Here is a 15,446-nt window from a genome sequence, read left to right as displayed (position 1 = left end):
ATGATATTTTAATAGGATGCACAAAGTCAAGGCCATAAGGAAACTCCAGTTTGTCCAGTTTGGTGTGGAGGGATGGGACTGGTCTGCAGCACCTCTGATGGAGAACCAGGTCTCATCACCCACATCAGTGACACCCTGTAATGTGTTAGATATCATGTGTATTGTTCAGGTGTCCACAGACTTTGGCCTTATCGTGTGTTGATTCCAAACAAAGCTTGGTGAGATGCTCCAGATTTTAAGACTGAATACACCTTTAAAGGACTTGATAAGGTGGTCGGGTTCTGAATCAGTGTGTAGACTCAGTGGTTGATAGAAAAGCTGCCATCAGGTGAATGGGATCCCTCAGGTACAGGACTCCGGTGACTGGTCTGTTACCATTTTGGTCCACGTGTGATCATTAGCCCACATTCTAGTTGCCCAGTCAAAATGTGCTACTTAGCTGGTATTTGTAGTTCAATCAAAGGGATTGTAGTTCGCTCTTTCTCTCTCCTGCACCTCTTTCCTTCCCCCACTGTGAAGATGTCACCTCCACCTTTTATCTTTCTGATTTTTACCCCCTTGACTACATTCTCCTGAGCTTTTCAGTCCATCCAGCTCCAGGTGGAGACGTCCTGCTCTGTGACTGTGAAATATCAGGCACCTTGGACTAACCAGCTGCTCCCCAAACCTCAGGAACACAAGTCACTGAAGCCGTGCAGGGTCTCCCACCAGAGCTGATGGAGTGGACTTCTTCTAGTCTACTAGCACTTACTAACACAGATGCTGCAGCGCCACTCAGTGGCCATTGTGGAGCATAGCAGGAGAGTCACTGCAGAAACACTGGAGATGTATGATTAACACTAAATCCAGTTTATCTGGGGGACAAATGACAGTGTATGTCACATTATTGGATCATCACCTGAAGTTTTTCTTTAAACAGGAAGTTTATCTTTTTTTTTTTTTTCAAGCCAAATAAAAATGGAGTAAAATAATATGTCCTCCAATATTATGTGATCGTGGTAGGAAGTAAAATGAGAATGAAATACTGTCCTGTGTACATTTTTACACCTCCACAGATAAACCTGGAAAAGTGTAAAATTAGCAGTAGTTAGTTTCTGCATGTAAGCAGACGTGTTCTTTATGTTCTAAAGTGGAGCTGTGACTGCAGACACACAGATTTAAAAGTTAATGACGCAGATGACAAAGTGCTGCAGCGCGACCGCGTCCCCCCCCACCGACACATTCGAAATGATCCCATTCACTAAGAAAAGAAATCATAATGACTGTTCCTCTGGCTGCTGTTATCTGTCAGCCGCCACATTCCTCCTTGTCATTCACTCTGTGAAATTGGATTTTTACAGAAGTCGCTCAGCTCCAGCCCCCACCCCACCCCCCATTCATCTCCTGCTATGTGGCCCAGGTGCAAAGAGCCTCATTATGTGGGAAATAACCTGTGCAGGCACGAGACTGAAGCCTGGTTCTCTGTTTCTCCCTCGCTCTGTCCTCACACCTTCACTTGCAGAGGTGCTGTTCTACCGGATCTCCTTCGTGGTGGATGACGGTGACTCCGTGCTGCCCCAGGTGGACGTAGAGCGAGATGTGACTGACTGGGTAAGAAAAGTCCGGCTGTGTTTGTCTTCCACTCTGCTAATTTATGCAGGTTCGACCTCTGACCCCCAGATAAATATATATAATGTCAAATATTTAGTGAGTAGGTCTAATAAAATGTTTAGGTCACTTCTTAAATCCAGAAAGCTCAGCTGCACACACACACACACACACACACACACACACACAAACCTCAAGTCTTCCACATTTCCTCAGGACTGAAAGTCTCATGGCTGCATTAATCCACTACAGGGCCCTCGATGAGTCAGGAGCCCCTGTTGACTCCTTGTTCATGGTAAAATTCACTGAAAACTAAAACAAAACTAATAATCTTCCAATATTCACTGTGAGAAAAGTGAAGACAGCAGAAAGTGCTGGTCCTGGTTTCTAGGAGCCAGGACAGAACAACCAAAACACCAAATGTGTGAATGTAAAAGCCTGTGGTTTGTTTCCTTCTTCCAGCTGGGGCAAACGTTTTGGAACTTGACCCATCACGTCTCCCTCGAGAACATCAGGTAATCCTAACCTGCAGGTGGAGGATTCACAGTGTTTGCAGTATGTCAGATATTATGTTTGCAAATATGTCGTTTTTCATGTGGAGGGTGAGTATCCAGTTTCCAGTTAAAGGCAAAATTACATGTGTTGTTCAGCGTATCAAATCCTCACGACTGTTTTCCTGTTTCCTCACCTTTAACCTGTCTGACCCTGCAGGGTCCAGGCTGCTTTACAGACCGGAGGGAGCCCAACAAGGTAACGCGCTGACATTTGACCCCGCAGAGTCACACAGAGCCCATTATCCGTTCTGGTCCTGAGTGTCAGCAGGTTTCAGGTGTGTTGTGTCTCTGCAGTTACACTTGTCAGGCCCTGCTGGTTTATCACTACGTCACCAACGAGAGTCTGAACGAAACTGCTGTGTCCGTCAATCTGTCCAGCAGAGCGGGACTGATGGGCGACGGACTGCAGATCCAGCCCGCCTCCATTGATGTGCAGTTGATTGGTAAGAGAAGAAACAACAGATAAAACAATCAGGTTCTAAATGAGACAAAGCTGGGACAGTAACAAACCACTGCTGTAAAATGGGTTTTATCATATTTCATGATAATAAAACGTCACAGTAGAGGAGCAGTAAACTACGACGCAGGTCTCTGGCTGGTTCAGGTTTCTGTAGCTCTGTTTCGTCCAGGGTCCTGCTCCCTGTCGTCGTGTCTCTCTACATCTTTTCTTCAGCTGCTCTAACTCCTGTTTCCCGTCCTGACAGAAAACTGTCCCGAGGAGAGTCGTCTTCACTACCACTGGCCTGAGAGCAGACCCAACGTCACCCTGCACCTGCCCTGCTTCCCCAACAAGGAGGAGAGCGCCTCCAGGACCTGGTGACACACACGCACACACACACACACACACACGACTCCCCTCTGGTCAGAGATGCTGATTTGTCCATGTGTCTTTTGGTTTTTCCTCAGTCTGATCAATCCCCAGAACTACTCTTCCCACTGGTCCGCTGCCAACTTCAGCAGCTGCCAGGACATCGACACCATCGAGGTGTCAGCAGGTACGCTGATCCAGCAGCCAATCAGGTTCTCACCTGTGAGTTCCCCTGAAATGGGCAGAGAACAAAATGGAACACAATATGAAAAATAAACTAACGTTGTGTGTTATTATGCGTTTGATTGTATAATATTGATATCACAGTGTGTATGATGTTGAAGAACCAGCTCCGCATTTCTACTGGGAACAGGAAGTCATTTGTCCTGTGTGTTCTTGCAGAAAATGCAGTGGAGGTGGCGGTGCAGCTCGCCGTCATCACCAACAACGAGCTGTCCAATGAGGAGGTGGGACTTGAGTGAGCACAGACTTGAGTGTGATGTGGAGAAGCCGTGTGGCGACAGGAAGTGAATTCTTCTTCTGCTGCGTGTCTGCAGGTGTCCAAAGTTGTGACGAAGGTGCAGGAGCTGGTGAACGTGGCCAAGATCAACCAGACGTTGGCGTCCACCGTCGTCACCATCATCTCCAACGTGATGAGCAGCTCCGAGACGGCGCTCGCCGCCACCTCCGAGAAGTAGGCTCCCAGCCGCCGCCGGCTGTGTCTGCTGGACTCTGTCTACTGTTCTACTGCGCTCTGTTCTATACTGTTATACTGTGCTCTGTTCTGTCCTGTTCTACTGTTCTACTGCGCTCTGTTCTATACTGTTATACTGCGCTCTGTTCTGTCCTGTTCTACTGTTCTACTGCGCTCTGTTCTATACTGTTATACTGCGCTCTGTTCTGTCCTGTTCTACTGTTCTACTGCGCTCTGTTCTATACTGTTCTACTGCACTCTGTTCTATACTGTTCTACTGCGCTCTGTTCTATACTGTTCTACTGCGCTCTCTTCTATACTGTTCTACTGCGCTCTGTTCTATACTGTTATACTGTTCTACTGCACTCTGTTCTATACTGTTCTACTGCACTCTGTTCTATACTGTTCTACTGCGCTCTCTTCTATACTGTTCTACTGCGCTCTGTTCTATACTGTTATACTGTTCTACTGCACTCTGTTCTATACTGTTCTACTGCACTCTGTTCTATACTGTTCTACTGCGCTCTGTTCTATACTGTTCTACTGCGCTCTGTTCTATACTGTTATACTGTTCTACTGCGCTCTGTTCTATACTGTTATACTGTTCTACTGCGCTCTGTTCTATACTGTTCTACTGCACTCTGTTCTATACTGTTCTACTGCGCTCTCTTCTATACTGTTCTACTGCGCTCTGTTCTATACTGTTATACTGTTCTACTGCGCTCTGTTCTATACTGTTCTACTGCACTCTGTTCTATACTGTTCTACTGCGCTCTCTTCTATACTGTTCTACTGCGCTCTGTTCTATACTGTTATACTGTTCTACTGCGCTCTGTTCTATACTGTTCTACTGCACTCTGTTCTATACTGTTCTACTGCGCTCTGTTCTATACTGTTATACTGTTCTACTGTGCTCTGTTCTATACTGTTCTACTGCACTCTGTTCTATACTGTTATACTGTTCTACTGCGCTCTGTTCTATACTGTTCTACTGCACTCTGTTCTATACTGTTATACTGTTCTACTGCGCTCTCTTCTATACTGTTCTACTGCGCTCTGTTCTATACTGTTATACTGTTCTACTGTGCTCTGTTCTATACTGTTCTACTGCACTCTGTTCTATACTGTTATACTGTTCTACTGCGCTCTGTTCTATACTGTTCTACTGCACTCTGTTCTATACTGTTATACTGTTCTACTGCGCTCTGTTCTATACTGTTCTACTGCGCTCTGTTCTATACTGTTATACTGTTCTACTGTTCTACTGCACTCTGTTCTATACTGTTCTACTGTGCACTGTTCTGTCCATTTCCACTGGAATGTGTTCTACCGCGCTCTGTTCTATACTGTTCTATGTTCTATCTTTATTCTACTGTAGTGTGCTCTACCTTTCCAGTCCTTCCAACATGTTCTGTAGAAATCCAGTTGAGTCTTGTTTCATCGCAACATACAGCATTTCATGGATGTGTCAGTGAACAGCAGGTCTTTTTGAATGTGGTTCTCAGTCCATTGTTCTCTGCCCTCAGAGCTCTGAGGACGGTGGATGAGCTGGTCCAGAAGCTGGAGTTCGAGGGCCCGTCCGTCAACATCACCTCCAGACACCTGGCTCTGGGCATTTTGGCTCTGAACACCAGCCTGTTCAACGGAACATCCTTCAGCGCCTTCATACCTCCCAACTCCACCGAGCCACAGGTAACAGGTCGAGGTTTCGAGCCTCCTCCTCTGAAAGGTCCAAGTGGACCCATCTATGGGCTTTAGCTCGTCACGAGCAGAGGTTGCTGTGTAGCTGCGGTGGTTTCTAGAGGTTTGTGTTTGCCCCCCTTCCCTGTCAGATCGATTTTGAGGCGGAGAGGATTAACCCCTTGGCTCAGGTCACGCTCCCGGCCTCTCTGCTGTCGGACATCTCTCTGAGCGAAGCCAACACGTCGACTCTGTCCAGGATCAACTTCATGTTCTTCAGCAACACAAACCTCTTCCAGGTCAGACCCCGGCCCAGCACACAGGGCCAGATGTGATGTGTTTTTAGCAGCCCCAGGTGTTTGTCCTGTGAGCAGGTAAATAACCTGCTGCTGTTTTTCCAGAAAGAGCAGCACGGTCGCTCCTTGAACAGCTACGTGGTGGCGAGCAGCGTGGGAAACTTTTCCATCAGTGGCCTGAAGGAGCCGGTGCAGATCGAGATCGCTCACCTGTCTGCACAGGTGCTGTTGTGTTTGCATGTGCTGTGTGTGTGTGTGTTGACTTGTGTGCAGGACAGTGGTATTCTCTTCTGTCCTTTCATTTTTTATTATTTATATCTGTGGAGGCAAATCTCCAGTTAAAGTGTCCTCGTACTGTGTGTGGAGTATTGTGACGGGTCACGGGATCTGATTTGTTTGTGGGGGTCTGTTGCTCTGGGACTGGTCCGGTACTGACGGCCTGATTTACACAGTGAATTTGATAGTGAGGAACAATCAGTCACTGTGAAGGTGAAGGCAGATGTTCGGTGACGGGTGCGATGAACTGATACTGTGTTGTGTCTTCCTCCCCGACAGCCCCCCCTCAATCCAGTGTGCATGTTCTGGGACTTCAGCATGAACAGTAAGTCTGTCACTCGTTCACTTCAGGTTCATTGCAGGTTCTCACACCTGCAGGGAGACGTTCACCTCCTTACACAAAGACCCACCTGAGGTTTTCTGAGCACCTTCCATCAGATCTGTCTCATCTCCTGGTTCTTCCTGCTGCATTTTTACAGGCTCAGGTCTTATCGTGCACCTGAACCTCCAGGTGTTTTATGTGCAGCTTCTTTTCTCCTGTGAAACAAACGTTCTGAGGCTGTAACATATCATCCATCTGTGGAGGGGAAGAAGAAAAGTACATCCTCACTCATTTCTGCTTTGAGTTTGTCTTCTAGTCCTCGTGTGTCTTCAGTGTTAAAGGGACAGAGACAGTGACTGTAATGTAAAACCTGTGTGCTGCCACCAGATGGAGCTGGAGGCTGGAACGGAACAGGCTGCAAAGTGTCCAATGAGTCCAGCAGCAACAGAACCGTCTGCCTGTGTGACCACCTGACCCACTTCGGCATCCTCATGGTTAGTGTGTGTGAATCTGAGGAACAGCTCACAGGAAAACAAACATCAGAAACTTTTTGATGCAGATTTTTGAAATGCAGCAAAATCTGCTGAGCTTAGTGTTTCCCACAGTAATCCTGGTTTGGGAGAATATCACAGTGGCTGTTATGTGGAATGTGATAGGACAGATAGTGGACAGATGCTATGAGTGACACACACACACACACACACCTGCGGTGTCAAGGCAAACATTAGACTTTAATTACGTCATTTTCCTTCAACCTGGTTTCTTTATTGCACTTAACTTTATTTGTGCTGCTTCTCTCTGTCCAGGACATTTCTGGAGTTTCACCTAACATAGACCCGAGGAACAGCAGGATCCTGACCTTCATCACCTACATGGGCTGCGGCGTCTCCGCCATCTTCTCTGCGGCCACGCTGCTCACCTACATCGCCTTCGAGTGAGTCCCAGACGGGGAAGGAAGTGAACTGACCCCGTCTGAGCCTCCAGACAGTAGAGAGTTTGTGTTTGTCAGTATCAGTTGGTGGGACAGACAGTATTAAAGCTCCCTCCATGCTGAAAGGTAAACCATGAGAACACTTTCTGAAGGGATGCTGGTCCTGGTCTCTGTGACCGGTGATTACCCATAATGCCCCTTACATGTGATTCCATAGAGCAGGTGGAGGCAGGTGGAGCGCTGCTGTGTGTGGCCTTCGTCTGATTTTAGTGTCTGAGTCTGTTCCAGCACTGATACTGTAGATGGTGAGACTGAAACATCTGGTCCAGGAAGTTCTTTTCACTGCTGTTGGCCTTCTGTGCAGTCCAGGGTCTGGTCTTTGTGAGACTGAGCACAAACCACAGAAACTAAAGTTTAAACACTCACTGCATCTCTTTCTCTTTTGTCGTCACAGAAAACTTCGGCGCGACTACCCATCGAAGATCCTGATGAACCTCAGTGCGTCCTTGTTGTTACTCAACATGGTCTTCCTATTGGATGGTTGGCTGGCCACTCTGAAAAGCGAATGGCTGTGTCCGTCTGTGGCCATCCTCCTGCACTACTTCCTCCTGACCTCCTTCACCTGGATGGGGCTGGAGTCCATCCACATGTACATCGCTCTGGTCAAAGTCTTCAACACGTACATCCGTCGATACATCCTCAAGTTCTGCATCGTCGGATGGGGTGACTGATTTAGAATCTCACACCCCTTTAGTTCTCTAGTTGAAACATGTCTTCTGTACTTTAATGGGATGAAAGTCTGAAGTGACCCTGTTGGGTGTGTTTTTTTCTGCAGGACTCCCTGCGCTGCTGGTGTGCATCGTTGTCGCAGCCAGTAAAAACTCATATGGGTTGATAACGTACGGCAGCGAGGACTCCGGAGACGGATCAGAGTTGTGAGTGAATTGTTGTTGTTGTGAGTTGTGTGTATGTTTAGGCCTAACGGACACAAAGACAGTCCCAGAATACTGAGGCCATGGTCCTGGTGTCCAGGCCTGATTTAACCTTCACTGTTTTCTATGAGCCTGAACTGGAGATGTTTGGTTTTAGACGCTTGATAAAACAAATAATCCATTTATTGAGGAAACGATTGGCAGATGAGTCGATAATGAAGCTGTTAGTTGCAGTCAGAATAAAAGGCCCGGCAGATGAAACAAGTCTGTGTGTTGATGTTTTCATGTGTGGTCTCCGTCCTCAGCTGCTGGATCCACAACCCCGTCGTCTTCTACACCACCTGCGTCGGTTACTTCTGCCTGATGTTTCTGCTGAACGTCGCCATGTTCATCGTGGTGATGAAGCAGATCTGTGGCCGCAACGGCAAACGCACCAACCGCACGCTGCGAGAGGAGGTCTGTGGTCCCCCTCTCGTTATGTTGCATGTCAGTTGCATGTCAGAGCCTGGAATTAGTGAGTGATGTTGAACCACACACTCGTCTGTTGTGATCCAGGTGTTGCGAAACCTGCGGAGCGTCATCAGCCTCACCTTCCTGCTGGGGATGACGTGGGGCTTCGCCCTGTTCGCCTGGGGTCCCGTCAGCCTGGCCTTCATGTACCTCTTCACCATCTTCAACTCCCTGCAAGGTACAGGAACCTCTGGGGAACCTCTGGGGACTCAGACACTGCAGGGCCACTCAGACCAGCATGATTGTTCTTATTTAAGTGAACACAGGTTTCTCAGACAAGCTTCAGATGGTCGGCCTCTCTGCACACACGGGAAAACATCTTTTTTATATTTGTATTCGTCATCTGTCCTGTTTGTGTGTTTTCTTTGTCCAGCTCTGGATGTCAGGGTGTCGACAGCTCCAGCTAAATCTCTGCTGTGCAGCCTAAAGCCACGTTAACCTGAGCCTTAAAACACCTGAATGACCTGGGTTCAGTGTATGGCAGCCTCCTTAAACAAAGAGGTTTAGGGCTGTTGTGCTGTGTGACTTTCAGTCTGGTCTCTGTGGTCTGTCTGGAGATGAGCCTGTGTTTTAAAACAATATCAAAAGTGAATTTTCCCCTTTTCCCCAGGTCTGTTCATCTTTATCTTCCACTGTGCCTTGAAAGAAAACGTCCAGAAGCAGTGGAGGAGATACCTGTGCTGCGGCCGCTTCAGACTGTCGGACAACTCGGGTATGTTTGTTTACCTGTCTGTTTGTTTCTTTGGCTCGGGGTGATCTTCGACGATAAAGCTAATTCCCGTCTGTCTCTGGGAATCCAGTCTGTCTGTTCCCACAGCAGCAGAAACTTTATTAAAGTATGAGAGCTAAGTCCCCTCAGCTCTGCAGCTAATAAAATCAGATAAGAGAGTCGGCTCAGGAAGTCCTCCAGGTGCACTTAGGCTGTGGATGTCCTGTTCTGCTGCTGTTTCATTTAGTCTTATTTTGTGGGAACGCCTCTGAAATGGCTTTGAGCCCCTGGATTCCTCACTAAAACCACAAGTACAACAAGAAAAGTTCATGACTGCTCCATGTTTTCACACATATTTTCTGCATGTGATCATGTGAACAGTTTTATGTCTCTGGGGGTGTCAGGGCAAGAGGAAGTGTTGTGTTCACCAGAACGGATGTTTCTTTGACAGAAAATATTATGTAATATTTATGTTCAAGGCCACAAAAAGGCCTGGACCTGCAGTAAGAACCTGTCAGGGGAAAACTGGACCCTCATTTCCAACAAACCACTGGGTTACAGACAGACGGCAAAATAAATGTCTGCACATCTGTTCTGTATTATTGATGTTTGCTGAGTAATAATCCATGACAGCTTCCTCTGGTGCAGATGGGACGAGGGTGAGAAGGCAAAGTGCATAAGACAGTTAATGCAATGCATCCTGGGTGTTGTAGGATTTGTCACCTTGGGAGTTTTTTTTTGTCACAGGACATTAAGGACATTTTTACTGTTCGACACAATCAGGGCCAGGCTGTTTAATTGATCATCTATGGAGCAGTTGTTCCTTTAATCAAGGTGGAAAACAGGAAGTAGAGGATTAAAAAAAGATAAACAGAGGCAAGAACCTAGAGAAAAATAAAGCGGTGGGGATGACAATGTTCAATGTTGTGTTGAGATCTCCTTAGTACGTGTACTGGAAGCCAGTCCTCTGATCAGGAGCAGAGTTCTGATGCATTAAAGTGTCTGTTTGTCTGCAGACTGGAGTAAGACGGCCACCAACAACACCAAGAAGGTGTCCAGCTCCTTCGGCTCCAGCACCGCCAACTGGACCTCCAAGGCCAAAGTTACACTGAACCCGTTCCCCAAACGACACAGCAACACAGGTGAGGGCCTGAAATCATCATTTCAAAGAGCCAAAGGTGAGCGGGACGCAGAGAGAGATGGAGGGAAGATAAAGGGGCTTTAAGATGAGATGGAAAGAAAAACATGAAGCTTGATTTGTAGCAGGTTCCTCCACTGCAGCAGCTTCCACCGTGTTTACACAGCCTGTCTGGAGTTCAGGTCTCGCTGCAGCACCTGCTTTTTATGGCTTTGATCATACATTTTCCTGAGCAAGAGTCTCATCCATTAACATGCAAACTCAAACATATTCACTCTGACTTTATTTGAGGTGTTTTGAAGTTAAATGCAGTTTAATTCTGTCTAGTAGAAACATCCTGTGTCCAGGTTAGCCTAGCTTAGCACCAAGACCAGAAGCAGGACGCCAACCACCACCTGTAAAAGTGGCTGGTTTGACCTGTGCTGACTCCAGCTCTGGTCTCCCTCTCAGGGAATAAGAGCATTTCCTGAAACGTTGAATTGCTCCTTTAGTCTCAATCTACTTTCCTCCGAGAGTTTGATCAGCTCCTGATCAGCATCTTCTGTCGTTTGTGTTCAGTGTTTTTGGTGTAATGATGTCAGGTCTGCATCTCTCACCGTGGAGTGATGTGATGTTCATGTATGTCCTTCTGTGTTTGGTGTGTAGAACGCTCTTCCAGCCACTAGCAGGAGTGGAGGATCGACTGAGGTAAAGCTAAAGCTGATTGGTTATTTGGCTTCCTGCTTCCGGCATCATGTGATCCACTCTTTGTTTCCCCAAAATGCTTGTGATCAAAGTGGATCCCGAAGTTAAAACATTTGGACGAAGGAAAACAAATTTGCAGACTTTGCTATCAGACATTTTGGGAAAGCAGTCACTCTGTGTTGTGATTGGCTGGTCACTGTGATGTCATACACATACACGCCATCTTGTTCGTAACCTGAGACGCACTGAGTGGGAGGAGGTCCGTTTTCACCCGCTGTTCATACCTGCAGATCAAACTCCACCCACTCAGACTGCCCCAGGGTGCAGAAACAAGCGTGCCCCAGCAGACTGCATCTGCCCTAACACCTGCTGCGTTTAACTCCTTTGGGTTTTTAATAAGAGCAGATAACAACAGGCTAACGCTTGGTTTGACAAACAGGAACAACGAGGCAAACGTTGTCTTCATCGTCTGAACTTATAAATAGTAATAACAAATAAGTAATAAAGTCTAAACAGCCCCTGTCCTTTAAATTACAGCTCTTCTTTAAAACTTTATTTTGGGAGGGAGCTCGCTCCTTTTACGTGTCACAAACATAATGAATTTGATCCAAGCAGGAAAACAAGGATCCTGGAGCAGAGAATCAGATTTTAGGGCGTCCAGATGTTTCCAGAAAGAAACTTCCTTTTTTATGTTTTTGGTTTCCTGTTGGTGTTTTCATACAACGATAAGCTGTAACTATATTAAATATAGAGCTGTAACAGTGCAGTGTGGTTTCCATCCAACTCATCTGACTAACTTATTTGGACTTTTGGACATGTCTCATGTCTGTGTTTGGTTTTAGGGGGAAATCCATCTTCGTCTAATTTTCATTCAGCCTGCAGACAAAAGGATCCAGACACCACTAAATTCCCAATAACAGCAATTTATCACTTTTTTTTGGTTCCCGGTGCCAAAAGGATCATTTCTGGGTTTGTTGTTATTAGCTCGTAGCTGATGTTAAAAATCAAATTAGACTCATTGTGTCTGGTGTTTTAGCTCTAACCTCAGTCCCCGAGCACAGCTGACCCCGGATACAGGTGCAAACTGACCAGGGCTCTGAGTTAGGCAGCACGTCTCGAGATGGGACCAGGTATTTTCCAATTTATAGGTCGTTGATGAAACTATGTTCAGTGTGAATCTCTGTGAGCCATCGATGTTGAATAGACTCTACAGCTTCAGTCACTAATAGAGAAAAGCTGTTCAGTCCCAGAACATGTGAGAGACAAATACCTGAATTTGCCTTCTGGGATTTATAAACTTCATCTATTTATAGGCGACCTCTGTGCTTTTTCCCAGTTTTAATGCAAAATCAACTGTCACTTTGTTGGTTGCGGCTCATTAAGTTTTACAGTTTAATACTCCCATGAAACAGTGATACTCGCTTTCAAAGTCGATGTTCGTCACAGCTTCTCGGGGGAAACATGCTCAGTAGCGTGTCAGGGAGAGTCTCCAGATTCCTTCCATCACAGCAGCTTGAGGAGATCTGCTCGATGATGCTGTAAATCCCGACGTGTGGTTTTGGTGGCAGATTTGTGTGTGTTCAGTCTGTGGACCACACACGTGCGTGAGGACTTGCATTGCACCATATCAGTGTAGTGCAGTGATCTGTCTGTGTGGGTCCAGGACCCACAGGAATGAAGGCATGTGTCACTTTCCATATTTCATAGCATGTGTGACGCCACAGTCCAAGCGGAACGCCGTGATGTTTGTGTCCTTTTCCAAGTCAGCACATCAGCAGTTAAACACATATTAAACACAGAGCAGCAGCTTCTCACAAACACGGGTACGTGGGTTTGATCAGGCTGTCGTGGAATAGATTCCTAACTGTCCCTGTCAGTTTTTGATCTTTTTAGTCCAAAACGAACAATGACAGGGGTCAGTCTGTCACCACACCCTGACACGCCTCAGAGGCTCATTTCTTTTCAATGGCCTGGAAACTGTCACGCTGCACTACTGGGTGTAAAATCCTAACCATCACTTTGACACATGAACCTGTAAGGTCAGGGTGCTGACTGTGGTGCAGATGCCTATTATCAAGACTTAGTGCAGTCAAATACTGACCCTGGCTAATCCTCCCTGTCATTCCTTAAATTGTTACTCAGCTATCACCCAGTCAGTAAGAGAACTCCACCAAACTCCTCACATACAGGTCTGATCATGAGTCATGTGTCCTGCAACATATCTGCTTATGAGGTGCAGGTTAGCGGTTCCAGACGGTCCTGACTCCTCAGGAGCCTCCCCTGTGCTCAGCCTGTGTCAGTGTTCAATCAGCTCCACATGGTCCAGCTAAGAAACCAGATGAGCATGAATTGTTGGACAGTTCTGAACGTAACAGGCATCAAACGAAGCCTTTTTCCATCGTCATGTTGTGTTGACTTGTCACAAAGTGTTTGCCAGACTCGGGTCTTCAGCAGCTGGTCAGTTTTCTCAGTTCTTTTGTTTCATGGAAAAATCAGAATCAGTCTGCAGCATTTTTACCCTCTTGCCCCCTTCAAAGCAAAGCCATTGCCAACACCTGCAGATATTTAATATTTAACTCAATCATGTTTGAGGCTGCACCGTATTTCCATGCCTGCTTTGCAGACCCTCTGCACCAGGCCGTCCCATCGCTATTTCCAAATGAAATGTAAGCAGAGTGCTGTGTTAAACCCTCAGGCCAAGCTGAACAACTGGATCTCATGCCAGTGAGTGTTTTTGGTCCCAGAGTTGTGTCTCAATGAAATCTTGGTGAGGAGCAGACCTACACAGTTAATATACTGCATCTCTGTATTAACCTACTTTACTGAGATCCACTGGATGGTTCTAAGTCCAAGTAGAGCTCTTCCAGCTCTGTGTTTGGTCTCCACCACCTCCTGGAGGAATTTTTACCTCAGCTGCTAAATGTTTGACTACATTTTATTTTATCAATGAAAGGGACAATGAAAGCTGCTGCAAACCCAAACCAAAACAGCAGTGAAAGAGGCTCCTGAGTTGGGTGGTCTCCACATTTAATTGATTAATATAACATCGTTAAATAGTGACATTAATCTAATATAAACCAGTTTGTAGACTGACACTCAAGCCATCATGGTCAGTGCAAAAACCAAATGACAGACAAGCTTCTCTGCGTCACGTGTCCTGTGCAGGATTCATCCTCCACTCTCCTCACTCTGTGTCAGCGTTGCTTTCTTATTGTATAGTTTCCAGATGTTTGAGGTCAGAGAATCCCACCAGCCCAAAACATCTAACTCAGGAAAGCGGTTGACGCCGTGACGCTGTGACACCGACTCCCCTCTCAGTTTCCATGTTTGCACTCAGGAGTGGTAGGAAAACGTTTATATTTCAGAGGGAATGCAGCAACAAAAACATGCCAGTGTGAGCCCTCAGGTCATTTCAAAGGTCAGGATTTCTGGACCGGACCAGCAGCACAGTGTGGAGCCAGGGGCATAATCAGTGGCAACTGTCTCCTGACCCCATTGTTTGGAGGAGAGGTTCAGAATCGCTGCTGCTGCATGTTTAGCAAAACAACATGACAGGGTCTTGTCCTGTTTGGTTTATACACAGCAGGAACTACTGAGCACTGACTGAGATCCCTTTTTCTGCCAAGATACTGACACTGACTCCCCTCTCACTTTCCATGTTTGCACTTGGGCCACATGATGACCAGTATTGTGTAGGTGTACGTGATATTATCTGCACACTTGTAAAACAAAGTGAAACAGGACTAGTTTTCCTCCATTCCAGACAGATCTGTTTTCCTCGGTGGCCTCAGCAGAACCACACAGCTGTCAGTGAAGCTCTGTGTCTGAGACAGTACACGTTAATTATGTCCTGCAAATCTTTCCAAAACACATACCTCCAGCTAAACCCACGAGAGCCGAGCAGATCCAAGTAAGACCACAGCCTGTTAAATTCCAAACATCCCACTCTTCATACTGGTCTTTCTGCATCAGGTACACACACACTTTCAAGTGGCAAATGAAATCCAAATATGATGCTTCTAGAAATGTGGGAAGCCTTGATGTGTCCTAGTCCGGCGTCTCTCAGCCTCCTTGCATTATTCACTGGCTCATAAAGGCTTAGAAATAGCAACAGGAAGGAAACGAGCCGAACCAATCAACCCTGTTTGGAGGAGAAAAACAACACAACACCCAGGACGCATGGACAGGCAGCCAGTTTATTTTAGTTTGGACTGATGTAAAGAAGGAAATAGGAATCAGGTGCAGATGGACAGCACAATCACAAAAACACAACAGCATAATAATCGGCACCTCATTTCTGCTCAGATCTTCATTGAAAACTGGGA

At 46.5% G+C, this 15,446-nt stretch overlaps 1 protein-coding gene across 10 annotated transcripts in view; it reads left to right on the top strand.

Moving 5' to 3' along the window:
- Window positions 1-15,446, top strand: part of adgrg6 (adhesion G protein-coupled receptor G6) — a 55,223-nt gene that overhangs the window by 37,056 nt on the left and 2,721 nt on the right. For 8 of the 10 annotated variants that reach the window (XM_026308197.2, XM_026308190.2, XM_026308191.2 and 5 more), the window contains 20 exons: window positions 1,502-1,590; window positions 2,050-2,102; window positions 2,299-2,337; window positions 2,436-2,584; window positions 2,846-2,957; window positions 3,048-3,136; window positions 3,352-3,416; window positions 3,507-3,643; window positions 5,170-5,335; window positions 5,476-5,622; window positions 5,725-5,841; window positions 6,175-6,220; window positions 6,605-6,711; window positions 7,024-7,151; window positions 7,603-7,871; window positions 7,984-8,083; window positions 8,386-8,536; window positions 8,636-8,768; window positions 9,201-9,302; window positions 10,316-10,441. In XM_026308197.2, coding sequence (XP_026163982.1) covers window positions 1,502-1,590; window positions 2,050-2,102; window positions 2,299-2,337; window positions 2,436-2,584; window positions 2,846-2,957; window positions 3,048-3,136; window positions 3,352-3,416; window positions 3,507-3,643; window positions 5,170-5,335; window positions 5,476-5,622; window positions 5,725-5,841; window positions 6,175-6,220; window positions 6,605-6,711; window positions 7,024-7,151; window positions 7,603-7,871; window positions 7,984-8,083; window positions 8,386-8,536; window positions 8,636-8,768; window positions 9,201-9,302; window positions 10,316-10,441 — 2,325 coding nt within the window. Of the gene's footprint in view, window positions 1-1,501; window positions 1,591-2,049; window positions 2,103-2,298; window positions 2,338-2,435; window positions 2,585-2,845; window positions 2,958-3,047; window positions 3,137-3,351; window positions 3,417-3,506; window positions 3,644-5,169; window positions 5,336-5,475; window positions 5,623-5,724; window positions 5,842-6,174; window positions 6,221-6,604; window positions 6,712-7,023; window positions 7,152-7,602; window positions 7,872-7,983; window positions 8,084-8,385; window positions 8,537-8,635; window positions 8,769-9,200; window positions 9,303-10,315; window positions 10,442-11,082; window positions 11,125-15,446 lie in introns of those variants that run through there. The other 2 variants (XM_026308194.1, XM_026308188.1) reach the window with 2 other exon arrangements.

This window comes from Mastacembelus armatus, unplaced genomic scaffold (assembly GCF_900324485.2).
Source record: "Mastacembelus armatus unplaced genomic scaffold, fMasArm1.2, whole genome shotgun sequence".
Taxonomy (NCBI): Eukaryota; Metazoa; Chordata; class Actinopteri; order Synbranchiformes; family Mastacembelidae; genus Mastacembelus; species Mastacembelus armatus.
This window is presented reverse-complemented; position numbering and strand designations above follow the sequence as displayed.